Below are 19,561 nucleotides of genomic sequence, written 5' to 3' on the forward strand. Positions count from 1 at the left end.
CACTGCACGCCTCTGTGGGGGATTGAATTTGGTGTGTGTTTTCCTTAAATAAACTTAATATGGGCATTTACCCATTTACTATAAATTGACTCGACTTGTAGATATAACTAGATACCCAATTCTGCTTCGCTTTGTGTTTATCTGGGAACAGAGCCGCCGACTTAATGCGCTCAAGTATACTAATGCATACACAATCATGTTAACATGGACACTAATTCATGTGTTTACGAGTTACATACAAATTAATCATTGGCAGACTCTTGGCGTCCATACCACGCCTCGTTTACGCAATGTTGAATGCTGCGCAGCCATTACAAGTATCGCTGTAACATTCAATTTTGTACCAGCGAGGTCTGGCGTTAGCAATCGACAGCGGATTTGCTCTAAATACGAACGATTCGAAAAAAAGAGAGAAATAATAGCTTTTCACGACGAATGCATTCTAAGCCCGTCCTCTACATTGGCAAATGTTTTGGTGTTCATTAGCACCTTGCTAAAACATTACTAACTACTACTACTACTACTACTACTACTACTACTGCTGCTGCTGCTGCTGCTGCTGATTTTTATTATTATTATCAGTATATATATGTTTACGTATTATTAGTATTTACATGTAATAGTTGTATTACAAAATAATAACACTGAATATCAGTATTATTATTTTGTAATACAACATTTACTTGTAAATAGTAATCATACATAAACATGTATACTGATTATAATAATAATAATAAAAAATACCAATAATTAATTATTATTATTATTATTATTAATATAATTATCTGTATTTTGTTTATTACAAATAACATAATACATAACTGATAATGAGTTTGTATTCACAATTTCAGGTATCAAAGTTGGCAAGATAAATAGATATCATCAAGGAGCTAAAACACATTGATGAATTGTTGTTAGACATAGAATTAGAAAGAAGGAGAATTTTGAATGTTATAGCAAATACTGAATTACCAAACTTTGAGAGAGAACTTGAAGAAAAGAACAGAGACTTCATTAACTCTTTACAGCAGAGACGTAGAGACAATAAGGACAGCCCAGATACACATAGGTGTTATCTACAAAAAGAACGTGAGAGATACCAAAGAAGAAAGGAAAATGGTGAGTTTTTTTATTTCAAACAAAACTCAACTGGCACAGAATTACATACGAAAAAAATGGCGACTAAAACAGAAAGATCGCAAGGAGAAAAGGAGAATGAAAATAAGAGAGATTAATTTCTTGATAGATAACAGCCCAGCAACTTCGCCTGTCAGGAGTGACGACCACCATGTTGTACAAGTTCATGCCCCTCAAGAAAATGTGACTACAATTCAAACAAGGCACCACTAAGAAATTTCAGGAAAGAGAAAAAAGAAGCGGAACAGAGCAAAAGCATATCGGACGATTGATCAACTAAGAAAGCGAAGGATAGGTTTAAAACTTTGTGGGAAAGTAGCAGAAAAGCATGTCAGCGACTAAGAAAGAAGTTTGAAGAGAAAAAGAGAACCTCGACAATCAGACGCAAGCAAAATAAATTGAAGGTTACCAAGTGCTTTAATCGGAAGAAGATTGTGAAAGTCACGAGGTTTGTAAAGAAGATCTACAAGAGGGCAGGTCATTCCGTTTCCTGGAATATAGACATGCGTAGAAGGATTAGACATTTTCTAGAGGAAGACATCAACAGCACCCAAGCTCCAGAGAAGAAAGACACAATCACAAGAAAAAAAGAAAAGAATACAAAAGCGATACATAAATGACACTCTCCTGAACCTGTACAAATCCTTTATCGACCTGATATCAAAGTGTCATACGTTAGTTTTTGTAGATTGAGACCTTTCTGGGTAGTTCACAAGAAGGTTGATGTACGAAAAACTTGCTTGTTTAAGTTACATGAGAATGTAAAACTAAGGTCAGAAAAACTATTCCGCTTGAAGATCATTGCCTCACCAAACACTAACACACTAATTGAGAAAAATATTTGTGATGTAGATAGGTATAACTGCGCATATGGGCAATGCAAAGAGTGTGTAGACAGGAAAATTCCGACCACCAATGTTTACACAGAAAAAGTAGATTCAACGAAGGCATTATTCTACCAATGGATCAACAGAACATAAATTGTATATTGTATAATTGTATAAAAGGAAGGCCAAAAGAATGTGCAAAGGACCATGAAAGTTGGAAGAGACAGACAGTGTTGAGACTCTTGTAGAGGACACTTTGAAGATTTTGAAAGAACGATACATTAAGCATGTGTTCAATATAAAACATCAGTACCGAGAATTGAAGAATATGAAGGATAATTTGAATGAATCTGGGTGTGTAATTCACCTAGATTTTTCGGAGAACTAAAATGGAAAACTAGCTGAAGAAATACAGTCGATGCATTTCGGTGGGAATAGACGGCATTTTCTCTCCATACTGTTGTTGTTTATGTAAAAGATAAGACGAAGTCCTACTGTACAATATCTGACAACACTCAACACGGACCGGGAGCTATCTGGGCACACATGCAACCAATCCTGAAATCCCTGAAGGCAGACCATCCAAATGTGAAAAATGTACAATTTGTGAGTGATGGCCCAAGCACTCAATATAAATCGAAAAACAATTTTTATCTTTTTCATAGGAAGATTATAGAAAACTACGGATTCGAAAGTGCCACATGGAATTTCACAGGTACAGGGCACGGCAAAAGTTCAGCAGATGTTGGATGTACGGTTAAGCGCACAGCTGACAGAATGGTTTCAAATGGAAAGGACATAAACGATGCCACGGCGCTAAAAAACGAGAATGTACGTGGAGAACTAAAAAAATGTTCCATCTCTTTACAATTAAAGGATCTGTCATTGAGGAATCCACAAGTCGCATGCCGGGGCCATTGAAGACAGTAAAAGGTAAAATGGAGCTTCACCAAGTTCTCATCAGCACTGAGAAACGCAGTATTTTGCGGCTAAAGTTACTGTCACGCTTCGGCAATAGAGCTTCATTGGTGAAACAGACGAACACGAGCTGAATCAAGTAACTGCATCGCCATTCAGGACCTAGACGCTGAATCGGTGGAGGTAACTTGCATGGCACGTATAGGCCACAACAGATACTTCTGGCCACGTATTAATGACATTATCTGGTATAGCTGGAATGATGTTATTATGCCTATTTCGGAGTCAAGCCACGTAACTGGAATGCACTGCCTGATAGACCAAGATAAATTTAAAGCAATAGAAGCTATTGTAAATGAATAAATTGTTCATAGTTTATGATCATCATGCACAACACTTGACTCTGACTTAAGAGTTAAGAAATCGCGACTTCTAGTGTTAAATTAAGATATGGTTAAGTCATTTATACTCTTTCTGTTTATTCTAAGCCAACAGAAGCAGTGTTACTTGTTATAATGTAAATATATTTCGTCCAATGATATATTTGCAAACGTTACCCAGAAACTGGTTCATTTTGTAACCATGACTTCAGTTGTTTGTTAGAATAATTGATCTGTTTATTCAATAAAAGTTCGACAATGTATACATATTATTCATACTTATACAAATAAATGTACGTACTAATTTGTCATCCACCGTCACATTAATATCTCCACCGTCACTAAAAGTCTTCTCCATAACGGCATTGTTTGTTTTAAAGTTCTACAAGATTATTGTCATTAAATATATAGTAAATATAATCGTTAGTAATTATTTAATGAGTATGTAAGTGAATTATAATGTTTTGGGATATCTTCGTTTAATTAAATCTTTAAACTGCAATGTACAGTTCAACATATATTCTCTTTAGCAAATTTAAACACTGAATCACGTACAAATCATTTTAACATTTCAACAAATGTGATTCTTCGGGATATTATATTATTACAAAAATAAGTCAAAAGATATTTAAAAGAAAAACAAACAAATTAAAAAAAATAAACATGTTGAGGAATATTTTTCAAAATGTCACGGAAGATACAAATGTAAGGATGTTCCTTAAAGGTCAAGGTCATTTAAGGATTGATTCTTATTTTTTGTGCGTTCATGAAGTATGAACGCTCGGCCGCGATTTTGCATATGCATAAACCGCGCTAGCGGTTTTTGCAAAATATGCAAAATCGCGGCCGAGCGTTCATACTGCATGAACGCACAAAAAATAAGAATCAATACTTATATTTACATTTTCCCTTTTTACTTGTTATTTTTTTTCGACCTAATAGTGTTTGAGAATAAGCCTTTAATTACATCAAAGGGGAACAAAACGTGAAGAGCGAATGTAAATGTTAAGAACACTTGTCGCCCTTGGTATTTAAGCTATGCGTTCTTATTATCCTCCGCATAATAAATAGTCCATAAGTAATTTGCAGAAATAAATAAATAATCAAAGATTTTTTTTAATCATTTGGTAGTTTCTGTAGAATATGTGGAGAGTAATAATGATTTTTGTTGTAATATGTTCATTTTAATCAAGATAAGTTTCGATACATTTTAACTGATGTTTTACATATGCATGACCCATGTGAGTGGGCATTAAAAATGTGGTCATGGTGATTTAATGGATAACTTCCAGTTCAAGGTAATTATAGCGTAATAATTTCATTTTTTTTTGTTGTCTTTTAACTTTCGCAAAGATATGGAAGTGTTGTGAACATGTGCCATGCTATATTTAGCAATAAAGTAGATCATAGTAAGATCACTACGAGCAGTGATCACCAGCGCCCAATCAGAGCCTTGCTTTGTTGCCAAACTCCGCCTACAAAGGTCACGAAAGGTCGACCGGTTCATGCAAAATGAACTCAATTTTTATCGTTCAGAAAATCAAGTACGGATGTAAATATTTGACTGTATAGATACAACCACACTGTGTGACAGATGTCATATAATAAAAGCACACATGTTACTCTAATATATTACTCTAATCTTAAACTGCCGTCACTAGAAATCTAGTTTTATAAAGAATATATAACATCATGAAATATGTGAGAAAATGGCCCATATCATATGTACCATGTTTATCGAACGTTATAAAAAAAGTTCGGCTCAGAACATTCTATATTTTTTCAAAACTGCTTCAAATATTTGAATTTTACTGATATACATTCCATTATAAAAGATCAGTAAAATTGAATGCCACCCCATCATGAGTTATATGAGACCCAAAACCATATATGAGTGAAGCAAAACATGTTGGAAAAAATGTCAGATTATGTACATGTATGTGTTCTATTAATTTAATGCTACCCCGTGTAGATTGTCCCAATGTCAGCTTGTACTTTCTGACTTTCATGTGGCTTAAAGTCGGACCCGTTTCTGTAGTGATTGACCACTGCCATGTTCTGGTGTACATTTTTAGTTTTCACACCCGGAACTTCATGAATCATCAGAGATTCTGCAGCAGAGGTCCGAACAAAATATTTGGAACGCGCCCTATAATTCCACAGTTTGGTTTCGTGATCAAATTTCAAAAGAGTTATTAATTTATATTTTTCTGCTTTCCAGTGAAATCAATTCCTGTATCTGTCCACTCTTTTCTGAAAAATGTGGATCGAAAAATATATCCTGGTATTTCTTTACTTTTGGTTTTTAACAAAATCATGCCACGTGTTCAAAAGAATGGAACGCGGGATTATAAATTCGTCCAGATCTTCGTTGACGATGAATTCAGATTCGTCTTTATTTCTATAGAGACAATCTTGCAGCATAGCAACTTGTCCAAAGTTTTGTATGTTCACTTCATCAAACGGGATTGGCCATTGTATTACATCGACGATCTTTCTTTTTGCATAATAGTTGAACACTTTGTTCACACTCGGAGCTGAGGACTTATTGTAAATCATGAACTTATCAGCCCGAGAAGTTTGTTGAGTTCAATCCATTCCACGAGCTCATTTGCACGACTGTAATTGAAATACAACAGGCACGCAGTGAACTGCCTGCCGTACGAATCAGCAGGTCGTGTGGGTTTTACAAGAAGAATTATGGAAGGCACCGTACAGCTTCTTTTTACAACGGACACAAATCTTGGCATTTTCTCGCTTGGAGGCGAACATTTGAACAAATACGCAGCATATCTGAAAAGGGTTAAGGAATATCTGCACCATACTTCACATGGCAAAAAAGAGAAATGTGTGATGAAAGTCCATTAACTAAGGGTGAAAATAGCAAGTCTTAGCTTGTTTATAAAATGAAAAATCTAGGTAACTTAAATCTTTCGGGAACACATCTGCCTTGTCTTAAAATGTGTCCACTCGGACATAATTGCCTTGCCTGGCATACAATGTATTTATTGAGATATTACAGTCTTGCCTGATTTAATATGTATTCTCTGAGACACTATTGCTTTGCCTGACATGAATATGTTCAATCAAGTTCTATTGCCTTGCCTGACATAACATACGTTCACCGAGGCACTATTTCCTTCGCCAGAAATAACATATGTTCAGGCACTATTGCCTTGCCTGACATAACATATGTTCACTGAGGCACTATTGCCTTGCCTGACATATGTTCACTGAGGCACTATTGCCTTGCCTGACATAACATATGTTCACTGAGGCACTATTGCCTTGCCTGACATATGTTCACTGAGGCACTATTGCCTTGCCTGATATAACATATGTTCACTGAGGCACTATTGCCTTGCCTGACAGAACATATGTTCGATAACATATGTTCAATGAGGCACTATTGCCTTGCCTGACATATGTTCAATGAGGCACTTTTGCCTTGCCTTACATAACATATGTTCAATGAGGCACTTTTGCCTTGCCTTACATAACATATGTTCACTGAGGCACTTTTGCCTTGCCTTACATAACATATGTTCACTGAGGCACTATTGCCTTGCCTTACATAACATATGTTCACTGAGGCACTATTGCCTTGCCTGACAGAACATATGTTCACTGAGGCACTTTTGCCTTGCCTTACAGAACATATGTTCACTGAGGCACTTTTGCCTTGCCTTACATAACATATGTTCACTGAGGCACTATTGCCTTGCCTGATATAACATATGTTCACTGAGGCACTATTGCCTTGCCTGATATAACATATGTTCAATGAGGCACTATTGCCTTGCCTGACATATGTTCACTGAGGCACTATTGCCTTGCCTGATATAACATATGTTCACTGAGGCACTATTGCCTTGCCTGATATAACATATGTTCACTGAGGCATTATTGCCTTGCCTGACACAACATATGTTCACTGAGGCACTATATATACGGTGTAACAAGGCTTCAAGTAAATTACATGTATTATTTATAAAAATATAATAATGCTTACTGTTTCCCGTGAACTTCAGCGAGAGCTTTCTTTATGCTCAGAGGGCTCTCTTCCATGCCGATGTGCCCATCTTCTGTCACGTGCCAATGTTGACACGTAACACGGGTAAGTACGCCTTTCATGGCTCCAACTATAATGACGTCTTTATATTTGTCCACGTAAAATGCCGAGAAAACATAAATGCTTTCGTCCGAGCCCACCTCTATCCAAGTCCCCGCGCTTGCGGTTCGTGTTGGGCATGTTATAGCACGTGCACATGTGTTCGTCATGTTGCCGGTGTTGAACACGTGAGTCGTGGTAATTTTAGATTTTTCAGTGCCTTTACTATTTTAATTGTTAACGTGGATTTCAGGAAGATTTTTACGTTTCGGGTAATTACTTTTGGTTACATGTTTATCATCAGAAATAAATATTCCACTTTTAATTCCCCGAAAATACTTTTCAAAACATATGAAAAACATTATACAGAAACAAAACGAAACTAATAACATCAGCTTAAATATGAAGTGCATATTTCTTTTAAATTAATTTTCCGAATTCTTCATCGAACTATTTGTACGAAATACAGGCATTTGTCACAATAATGTGTCCTCTAAATTTTATTGAATTTGCTTCGAAGAGAAACAAGAAAATTGGTTCGTTGTCAAAGTTATTGGAAATCAAATACTTATTCCTAACGATGGATATTAATGACAACGAACTAATTTTCCTGTTTCTCAATTACATATTACAAATGATGTGTTATTATTAAAAGTGACAGCGTGGACCAATTATACGTGATGGTCTTATTCAAAAATCAATTTTCGATAAAAATGGCCGAGGGGTTCCGAATGGCTCGAAACGGTAACATTCGGAACTCATCGGCCATTTTTATCAAAAACAACCTCGGATGTATGCCGGAAGATCAGTTGAAGTAGTTCGTAAATTTTTGAAATATATCATTAATTAATTGTAGTGTTTTAGAGTTGTATTAATTGATTTAAGTTTACATTGATTGCCAGTGAAGTGTATTATTGCAAACATAATTAAGATTCCCTAGTGTTAAGTCATAAAGCTCAACTGCTAAATAAAATTACTACGCGATCTACTTGCAGCGGACTTAAACGTACCGCTTTTTGAGTATGGTGGTGGTGAAGTGCAAGCGGTCGTTTTCTCGATCTTCAATCAACGGGCATTTCTTAGAGTGCATATCTCAGCCAGTTATAAGCAAACACACATGTACGCATTATTGTTGTGAACACATTTACCAAGTTTCATTTAAACCGTTTAATACATTTAAGTAACCGTTTTCAATTTATGGCAAACAGTACTTTTGTGCATGTCGACAACGACACCTCCGCTGACGACGAACAAAGATATGACGACGAAACCTCAACCGTTATCGTAAAAACAGAAAAGCTAAATTGAACAGGAATAATGCGGCCTGGCTTGAATTAACTGACGGCGGAGAATTCTCCTCGTGGCGGATTGTCCACCAAGATATGTTTTTTGGGAAATGTTTTTATACATATGCTATTTGACCCTTATGTTTCGTTTTACGATATTTCTTAAAAACAATTTTATGGCATTAATAAATGCCCTATTTTCATTCAAAGCCTGTGTTACGTTTTCCCATTATCCATACGAGTTCGACCCGGCCTGTGACTTAGACCTTGGACAATACATACATACTTAGATACTTATTACATGTATGCTATCTTTTCAAGAAACTACATCTAAAGTATATGAAAATCTGATCAATAAGATTTATGTTTTTAATTATCTATTAATTACAGACAGTTTCAATTAGAACATACACTGACAATGAAATGATATCTTCAACAACTATTCACTAGCACCTTGGCGAAAGTACAACTTTAATGCCGTTTCCAGGTCTCAATATCAGCTCCATCATTGGATAAAGGTCGTCCCTTTCTTGGGTACTTCGCACAAAAAACTCTCTGAATACAGACGAGAGGATCACTTTCTCTTCCAGAATAGCAAATCTTTGACCTGAAATACAAAACACAGAAATCAGCGGTTTTCATTAATTGTAATGTATATTACTACTAAGGGTGTATAAATTGTTAATCAGAATTATAAAGTCATAATGTACGGCAGAAAAGTAAAGCCTTAGTAAGGTTCTTAGAAATAGTATGAACCGTCGAACCCCGTTGGCTTGAGCTCGCTTGGTTCGATATCCTCGTTGGCTCGAACTGGATAAAACATACCAATTTCTCTCACCTGTATGTAAGCGCTTGGTGCGATTTTTTCGAGGCTTGGGGTATTTTCGCCAGTATGAACTGTACATAAACTAGTGTATATACTTGAATGGAATGGGGCATATATGGTACTAAAATACTGTTCTCCATTGTTGGAGGTGATGGTAAGAAAAATAAGTACAATAGCGTTTTGAGACAAATGTGTTTGTTTTAAATATTAAAGTGACACTCTTATTCAAAATCAATACATACACATGTATAACACACATTAATTTGGACTGATAAACCTTTAACTACTTACTAAATAATGCTTTTATCGAACATATTATTCTCTGATAACAAGATTATAGATATATTAGATGATAGCCGTGTATTTAATAGCTGAAAACGCACAAATATTAAATAATTGGAGAATGCTGAACTACTTACGTTGGTCTACTATAGTCTAATAAGGTAGAACTACCGTGTTTTATGCTCATTTCTTTCGAATTAAACTCGGTATCCTTCATAAGAACCATTGTTTTCGACATTTATTCATCCTTTTTGAAATATCAAAACAATATTGTTAATTTTGGTAAGTCTTATTTGGGAGTAAGAGTGTATCTTTAAAAAAATAGTGGAGCAGTTGGTTGTTTTTCTATACCTATACAATTTCTTGATCCTGCAGAAAACGGGATGAAAGCATACGGATGCCTTTTCGTACAGTTCTCTGGTAAGAATCTATCAGGGTTAAATTTCTCCGGATCCGGAAATAAGTCATCGCGCATGTGCATTGCAGCAGGAACTATTAGCGTCGTTGTTCCTTTTGGTACACAAACATCAGCTAGAACATAATATATACACATTTAAAAGATGATGCAGATAAAATGATATATACATTTAAAAAACGATGTCAGATGTATACCGGTATATAATATGTTTACGCTTATTTGTCTTGATTATCAGAAACAGAGATGACTAGTTTCAACAACAAGAGCTGTCATAGAGACAGCACGCTCGACTATTCCGCCGCTTGTAAGTTGAAGGATTGCGCTGTTTTTGGTGAAACATGCATGGATCACTGTAGAATAAGATAACATGCAAAAAAAACCTTGAACAGAATTTCTAAGCCAAAAAGTGAACGGCCATGAATTACATTATTACAAAATAGAGATATATATCACTTGGTTTATTAAGTATGATGAATGGGTGATGGTTTTAATGCAATACATTAAGTAGTTGTTGAGATATTAACCTACGAGTGCTTACATGCAAAACCTGAACCGGAATTTCAAAATCGAATAAAAAGTGCAGCACATTTTGCATAATTATGCTAGATAGAATTATCATACTTGAGTTTTTAAAGTTCCTGTTAAAGTTGCTGAGATATTAACCTATGTGTGATTATATGCAAAACCTAAACAATAATTTCTAAGTCAAATAATAAAGGCCAATAATTTGCATTATATTCATAATACTGTTATCAAACGCCATTAATTAAGTAGGTTGGATGTTTGGGAACACATATTTAAAGTTTCAATGCATTACATGATGCTGGGACAATAACTTAAAAGAGCTTATATGCAAAACCTTAACCAATGTATGGCGCCGACGCCGACGCTAAGGTTGGGTAGTATAGCTCTCCTTATTCTTCAAAAGGTCGAGCTAAAAGGAGTGCAATGCAGCTAAATATGTTCGTTTGCCCGACATTTACCTATTGTGCAATCTTCAGTTAGGCTCCGTCCGAACAGCATTACAGATGGATAAAGCCTTAGCGACTCTTTTATACAACATTCGAGGTACTTCATTTCTTTGAGATCATCCATAGTCGTCTCTCGATCACTGCCACCTAAAGATTCGCCAGTATCAGAGCAAATCAATGGATTATGATAATTATTACGAATGTATCATTCGATGCATCAACTAAGACATAATGCACCAGTCAATTGTAACCACGCCCCCCCCCCCCCGCCCCAGGTCCGGGGGTATACCGGGCATAGCCGGGGAAATGGGCCGTGTTTTTACCTTTCAGGTGGCCCCGCAGTGTCGGTTGAATGCGGTGGTTTTGTCTTCGCTTTAAATATAGCGGGCAATGGGCCTTACCTAGGGTCCCTGGGGTGCGGGGACATTTGGCGGGGATTTAACCATCTGTTCGTCCTCGCAGGGCGGGGGATTTTAGCCGGGGTGGGCTGGACTGAAAGTCAAAGTTCCCGCTATTCCCCGGACCTGGAGGGGCCGTGGATACAATTGACTGTTCTCTGGTGCATAAGTAAGTTACAATATAATGCCATATAAAGCTACAAGTCAATTGTAAGAATAACAGTTTAAATTTAACTATAGATATGAGAAATGACAAATTATCACTGGCTATAACTTACCAAATATTAAATCTAATTCTTGGTGCACTCTCTTCTGCACCTCCGAGTCGGCTCCTATTAAATGGATAGCCCAATTTGATGCCATGGCGGTGGTGTCATGACCCTGTATAAATAAGAAATAACAAGGCTGTGTTGGGTTATTTCTATCATTAAAGAGCGATACCTCTAAACTGACTAGATCGATATGGCTGGTTATCGGTCGTGTCCGATATATTATGTCAATTCTCATTCTGAAGAAATTTGGTGATGATGAACAAATGCTTCTTAAGTTATTGATCGGACAAGATAATGAACGCCGCCAACCCACCCGCACATCCACCCGCCCATTCGTTGCAGGTGAAACTATAATACGTCTCGTTCTATGAACGGGCGTATACAAAAGAGCATTTGAATAAATAGGCATTTTTTTGTAATATACTGACCAATACCATCTTAGCTGCACTCTCTGTATAATACTCTTTTATGAGACCTATGATGCAGAAAATGTTTTAAGAAAGGTTGAAATGACAAAAATTAAAGGAATGTTTACAATAAAACAGGATTGATTTCTAACGTCTGCTTCATATGAAATCGAAGCTCATACCTCAAACATAAATGTATCTACTTCTTCCCTAATGTCCAAAAATGAAAGCGGTTTCTCATCACATTTTGCACACAAAAGCATATCAAGAAATGCTAGTCGTTTCTTTTTGCCATCTATTTCTTCGTTTTGGCGTTCAATCAAATTTTCCACCGTTGTTCCATCTACTATTTCTTTTTCGAAATCTGTTTGTCTCTCTTTGATAACCTACAACGAAAGTTCGTGTTTTGGGTGTATTAATGAAATGTTTTTTTGCCTCCGAGATCATTTTTAGAAAAGCTTAAATAAGTTCCAAGTTTTGTTAACATAATACGCAGAAGGGCATGACCCATAACCTACGATGGACATGATTCCATGCACACATCATACCATTTAAATAATTAATTGATGGCACCGAATGAAAAAAAAAACAATTACTGCCAAAATTGTACAAAGACAAAAAAAGTAAAAATTCCGAACTAGCACATTTTGCACAATGTTGAGGGTTAGTGCAAAACTGGTGTTACTTTATCAATTTTATACGGAATAAAACTGTCTTGCACTAAGCTTACAAACATATGGATTTCATTCATCCCATGCATTAACGGCATTTAATCACATGTTGTTTTTTTTGCGTTCTGATTAGCTATCGGAAGGGGTGTTTTCTCGTAAATTAGCATGTTCAAGAAAGTAAAATGAAGTTCTTGCGCTAATATGCATATACTGGTTGTCATTCGGTGCCATTGAATAATGTTGATTAAATAAATTGTTCACTACATCTTACTGAAATGATAATACCACAGCACGGGTAGCTAGTCGCATACATCATTTCTACAAACAAAATATCTTACCTTCTCTGTAAACCCATGAAGGACTCGAAGGCATTTGGCATATTCCTTGCCAGTCTTACTTAAATTGAACACGAAATCTGGCCACAGCCATGGGGATCGAACTCGTGCAAGTGTCAGTACTGACACCCTGAAACGATAACATCTGAGAATAACCTTTGTCATTTTTTTCAATTATAATTTGGCTAATTTTCTCTTGTTTTTTTGCTCATCAAACAGCTTATCTTTACAAATATAGTATAATTAAGAAGAAAATGTCCTTTTGAGATAAATTATACTTACGTATGAACAGCTTTGACATAGTCTGAATCACTGTTCATTTGAGCATTCACATTTCGTCCCATTGCAGTCTCTATAAAAAAAGAGCGAGTCACTACACATTCGGAACGTTCGGCCATTTTCTATCGAAAACAACCTTCAATGTATATGGACGGTTAACAATGTCAGACATCTTTACTTTTTACTACGCTCTAAGTAGATCACTTAGTTATTTCAATTTAGCAGTTAAACTTTATGACCACTCTTGGGAGTCTTAATTATTTATGTGATAATACACTTCACTGGCAATCAATTTAAACTAAGTTATAAAAACACTACAATTAATTTACACTTAATTTACACTATTATTATAATTTTACGAGCTACTTCTACTGATGTACCGGCGTAAATTCGAGGTTGTTTTCGATAGAAATGACCGAGGAGTTCCGAATAATCACCACATTACAGTGACTGCGTAAATTACATAAAGCACTATACTGGTGTACATTTTTAAAGCACATTTACGTTTGTTATTTTACAAGAAGCATTGTTATTAAGGTAAGATGATATGTATGCTTTCCAGTCCAGACAACAACATGCGTTACGATAACAAATCCGGTTATAAAGTATTACCACAAATTATATCCAATGCACAAAGAGTCATGTCGTCAGCAATGTTGATTTCCGTAATTCCATCAGCACTCTTCCTCAGCTTTGTAACAAGCGTACCAGAATGCTTGTTAAAGACTTCAACGAAGTCATTCAAGATTTTGAAATGGAATGTTGGCGTCAGGAGTTTTCTTCTGGATTTCCATTTGTTTCCAGTACTGTAAAGTATGGTTACATGTTGTGTTTTGGAAATAACAATATGAAGATGAATATTACTAGTATATTATAATTAAACTGGTCAACATAATGCTATTGTTACATCAGCCTAATAAATACTTTACATAATATTTCTTTACCAATTCAAGGGCCATAACTCTTGTTAGACGGAGTGAAATACACACACATTGCATGTGTACAATTTCCCATGCTGACTTATATGAAGTTCCATGTATGTAGGTGCAAAACTTATGGAGTGATACAATATCTTTTATCTTAATGATGGGAGAGAGAGGGGCATACGTAACTCTAACATATATATGCCCCTTGTATACCTATAACGCATGTATGCATTATTACACTATCTTGACAAGGGTTTATAAAAACACACTTTCGTACCTGACCAAAAGACCGGTTCCTATCCATGGCTGCATAAATTGATAATCTGAAGACTTGTCTAGGTGCTTAGTCGTGTTCAATAACTTCTGCAAAAAACAACAACACATCAGTTAGTGACGTTTCACCATCCTTTTTAAATTAATTTATCATTCAACAATTTATATGAAGAATTTCATATGACCCCCAACCATCCACCCCCACACACATTATTCTGCCTATTCAATGCTATTGAAATACAACAAACATGTTACTATTAACTTAAAGTCGAGCACCAACCTCAGCCTCCTCTGGGCAACACACAAAAACCATCGGGTGATTGCCAATTAGAATACGGAATGCCCTTTTACAGCCAAACTCCTTAAAGAAGCCATACAACTGTTTCGTTATACCTGAATAAAAGTAAATACAGACTATTCATTATATTAAGAATTCACAAGCACATTAACAAATAAATCTTTAGACGGTTGTTTTTTATAGTGTGACCTTGACCTTGAATCAAAGTTGTTGTAATATACCCTCTGCACATCGTTTCAATATAGTGAAATTTTGTGGCGAGTTATCTCAAAAATCCTTCAAGCAGTTCAAGAGATAAGAAGCGGACACGAAATGTAGTCATATGACCTTTGACCTTTAAGTGTCACGATGACATTGAATCGAGCTGGTTAAAGCATACGCTCTGCACAACGTCTCAATACGGTGAAATTTTGTGGCGAGTTATTTCAAAATATTTCAAGAGGTTCAAGAGATATGGTGCAGACACGAAATGTAGTCATATGACCTTTGACCTCTAAGTGTGACCTTGGCCTTGAATCAATGTGGTTGTAATATACGCTCTGCACATGGTTTAAATATAGTGCAATTTTGTGGCGAGTTATTTCAAAATCCTTTAAGCGGTTTAAGAGATTAAAGGACACGAAATGTAGCCATATGACCTTTGACTTGTAAGTGTTACCTTCACCTTAAATCGAGTTGGTTGTAACATGTGCTTTGCACATCGTCTCAATAGGGTGAGCAGTTGTGGTGAGTTATTTCAAAATCCTTCAAGCAGTTCAGGTGAGATTGAGCACACAAAATGTAGTCATATGACCTTTGACCTCTAAGTGTGACCTTGACCTTGAGCTGAGCTGGTTGTCACATCCATATGACCTTTGACATCTAGCTGGTTGTAACAGGCGCTTGGCACATTTCCTTATATGGTCTGGGACCAATGACAAATCCTACTCCAAGATATAGTGAACATTAGTGGCGAGTTATTTCAATAGGTTCAAGCGATAATGTAGAGCTTATTTCCTTGGAACGTAAAATTTTTTTTTTTAACAATATCAAAGGACTGAAGTGCATTATTTCGGTGACTTATCCAAGCTATGTGACGACCACCTGTGGCATGGCCAGTACGGGAATAAATTAACCTTTAAATTACCATACGAATCGCTCTTCAGTTGATGAACATTGCCGAGAATTGGAATTGACGCCGGCCCCCCTAATTTGTCAAAATGTAATCTTATTTTCTCTTGCTTAAACAGCCATGCTGTCAATAAAATTACTACTATTGCTACAATAACAATTAAAGCAGACGCCATTTTGTTTGTTATCATGGACAACTTGCTAGTCACATGATCAATAACGTGACTGGAGAGAAAGTTAAATATTCGTTCACCGGTTTCTTAAACTTAAAGTCAGTATAGTGGAGTTCATAGTTCAGTTGCAAACTCTCTCTTTTCTGTAAAATGTGACAAGCAAGTATTCTACGCAAATGATATGATCTCAAAATAACTTGACACTAATCCACCCATCACGGAACAAAAGTGTTAGTCACACATCCGTATCAAACCTTTACATTTACAAGTGCCTAGTTCAGTCACCTCATGTTTTTGGTGTCCAATTTATAACTCTGCAACTCTTCATAAATGCAATTTCAATCAAATTTTACATAATTTTAGAACACCATACATGTACACTGTATTCAAATGTGATTTAACAGCTGACGTGCAGAAATGTAATTTAATGAAAGAATACTCGGCTTGTGCTAAGATTGTATTTATAAGAAGTTGTCATGTTATAAGCAGTAGCATATAGACTCTATAGATCTTCCCCGGAGTAAATCTCATCATATAAACACAAAATTTGTGTGGACACCATATTATGGCTTTATAAACAATACAAAAATGTACTGTAAGTATCATCAGTATAAGTTAAAATAAACCACCTTTTGGAGACATTAAATCTAGGCTTACTTTCTTGCTCATTGATTAAAAATCATATGGTATGCATTAAATCATAACTTTTAGCTTTATGTTTGAGGATGTAGACAACTACCAGTAATGAACATGTTTCAGATTATTATAAAAGAACAAGAGATGTTTGTCAAACATTATGCCCCCTGAGCGCCAAGTTGCCAGAAATATTTGGACAATTGAATGAAATATGCATGGACTGAAATGACAGCTGATTTGTCATTGGATGCATATGAGGCAGGTCATCTACTGGTCATACCTAATCTTCATGTCAAGTTTGATGACCATAGGTCCGGGAATTGTTGAGTTATCACTCGGACAAGCTTTGGTCTTCCAACAGACCGACCGACATGTGCAAAGCAATTATATAACCCCTCTGCTTCGAAGGGGGGCATAATTAAACTAGATGTTCACTGAAAACTGATACTTCAACTCATGCATTTAGTGACATATAAATTTCTACTGTCTACTATATAAGAAAATAAAATATGGACAATCAGAAAACCTTTTTTCAGCTTACAGTCACACTGACCTTGACCTTTGACCCACTGACCTCAAAATCAATAGGGTTCATCTGCTGGTCATGACCAATAAGCCTACCTAGTATGAGGTCCCTGGGTCAAAGCGTTCTCAAGTTATTGATCGGAAACCGTTTTTCATGTTAAGGTCACACTGACCTTGACCTTTGACCCACTGACCTCAAAATCAATAGGGTTCATCTGCTGGTCATGACCAATACACCTACCAAGTATGAGGTTCCTGGGTCAAAGCGTTCTCAAGTTATTGATCGGAAACCGTTTTTCATGTAAAGGTCACACTGACCTTGACCTTTGACCCACTGACCTCAAAATCAATAGGGTTCATCTGCTGGTGATGACCAATACACATACCAAGTATGAGGTTCCTGGGTCAAAGCGTTCTCAAGTTATTGATCGGAAACCGTTTTTCATGTAAAGGTCACACTGACCTTGACCTTTGACCCACTGACCTCAAAATCAATAGGGTTCATCTGCTGGTGATGACCAATACACATACCAAGTATGAGGTTCCTGGGTCAAAGCGTTCTCAAGTTATTGATCGGAAACCGTTTTTCATGTAAAGGTCACACTGACCTTGACCTTTGACCCACTGACCTCAAAATCAATAGGGTTCATCTGCTGGTGATGACCAATACACATACCAAGTATGAGGTTCCTGGGTCAAAGCGTTCTCAAGTTATTGATCGGAAACCGTTTTTCATGTAAAGGTCACACTGACCTTGACCTTTGACCCACTGACCTCAAAATCAATAGGGTTCATCTGCTGGTGATGACCAATACACATACCAAGTATGAGGTCCCTCGGTCAAAGCGTTCTCAAGTTATTGATCGGAAACCATTTGGTATTCCGACCGACCGACAGACAGACAGACAGACAGACAGACAGACAGACAGACCGACCGACCGACATGTGCAAAACAATATACCCCACTTTTTTCAAAAGGGGGCATAAAAATGAACAATCTCAGTTTGTTAGGTTTAATTGCCTTGAATTTTATTAACAGCAGAACAAAATTAATTTATTTAAATATATCACAGTGCCTTTTCATTAAAAACAGTAACATTTTAAGAAGTTTAAACAATAATTGTACTCATGTTAACAGCTTAAAGTAAAACAATTACTTTAATCACAATGAAGTGTATATCACATATGCGCAAGAATTCTATAGAAACACTTATAACTAATGCAACATCATAAAAAAGTCAAATCTCAAAACATAGTCATACCTAGTCATCAAATATGTCATGAGATACATGTTTTATATAACATTCAACAAACGCATTTATACACTAATAAATATTCACTAAAAAGCTGGGGCGGTATTCTTAAAACTTGTTAAGTCATTTCCTAACTTAAGTTAATTTCTTAAAAATTTCAAAGTCAAATAAAAAGAAATGTATAAGTGTTTTTAACACTGAAGTATGTTTTTTTTAATTAGGTCAATAGAAATAATGTATTTTGGACTTCTTTTTTTATTTCAAATGACTAAAAATATATTAAAATTAGGAAAGTGACTTAAGTTAGAAAATGACTTGAGAAGTTTTATGAATACCGCCCCTGGTCATCAGATGTATGTTTCAAGTCATTCATTCAAAAAAATTAATTAAAACAGTAAAATCATCACAGAGCCTTTAAACATTAGCATTAAGCATTAATATTCATAGAAGGCATAGAGGGAAATTGAAAACCTTCATAGCAAAGTACAATTTGCTGACTTTCATCTTCATGTACAGATAAATTACAGGTAAAAGTCACAGAAAACAATCTTCATAGAACTTAAACCTTTAGCCAGTACTTGTTCACCAAAAAACAATGAGAGATTTTGAACATACAATACATGTACTTTGAAAATCAGTTTTGATAAATGGAAAATGTTTGACACAATAAATTCCCTAACTATTGAGCTTTGTACAAAAAGAATTTAATGGGTCGAATATTTTATTGTAATCAAAATTAATTTTTGAAGAACATGTATAAATTGTTTCTAAAGTCTCTCAGTGAATTCCTAGAACTGACAGTGTCTTCAATTTCTCATGTTTATATATCACAGAACTCTAATAATCAAA

The 19,561-nt window shown here is 35.9% G+C and overlaps 1 protein-coding gene across 1 annotated transcript; it reads right to left on the bottom strand.

Moving 5' to 3' along the window:
- Window positions 1–9,030: 9,030 nt before the first annotated feature.
- Window positions 9,031–16,301, bottom strand: LOC128244718 (cytochrome P450 4C1-like). Its single transcript, XM_052962774.1, has 11 exons — window positions 16,142–16,301; window positions 14,998–15,110; window positions 14,722–14,807; window positions 14,131–14,324; window positions 13,522–13,591; window positions 13,243–13,369; window positions 12,416–12,619; window positions 11,833–11,935; window positions 11,169–11,303; window positions 10,119–10,298; window positions 9,031–9,266 (listed from the first exon to the last, which is right to left on the bottom strand). Exons 1-11 carry the CDS (start codon window positions 16,299–16,301, stop codon window positions 9,106–9,108), a joined length of 1,533 nt encoding a protein of 510 aa, XP_052818734.1. The 3' UTR covers window positions 9,031–9,105.
- Window positions 16,302–19,561: the final 3,260 nt, after the last annotated feature.

Source organism: Mya arenaria, chromosome 2, assembly GCF_026914265.1.
Source record: "Mya arenaria isolate MELC-2E11 chromosome 2, ASM2691426v1".
NCBI classification, from domain to species: Eukaryota; Metazoa; Mollusca; class Bivalvia; order Myida; family Myidae; genus Mya; species Mya arenaria.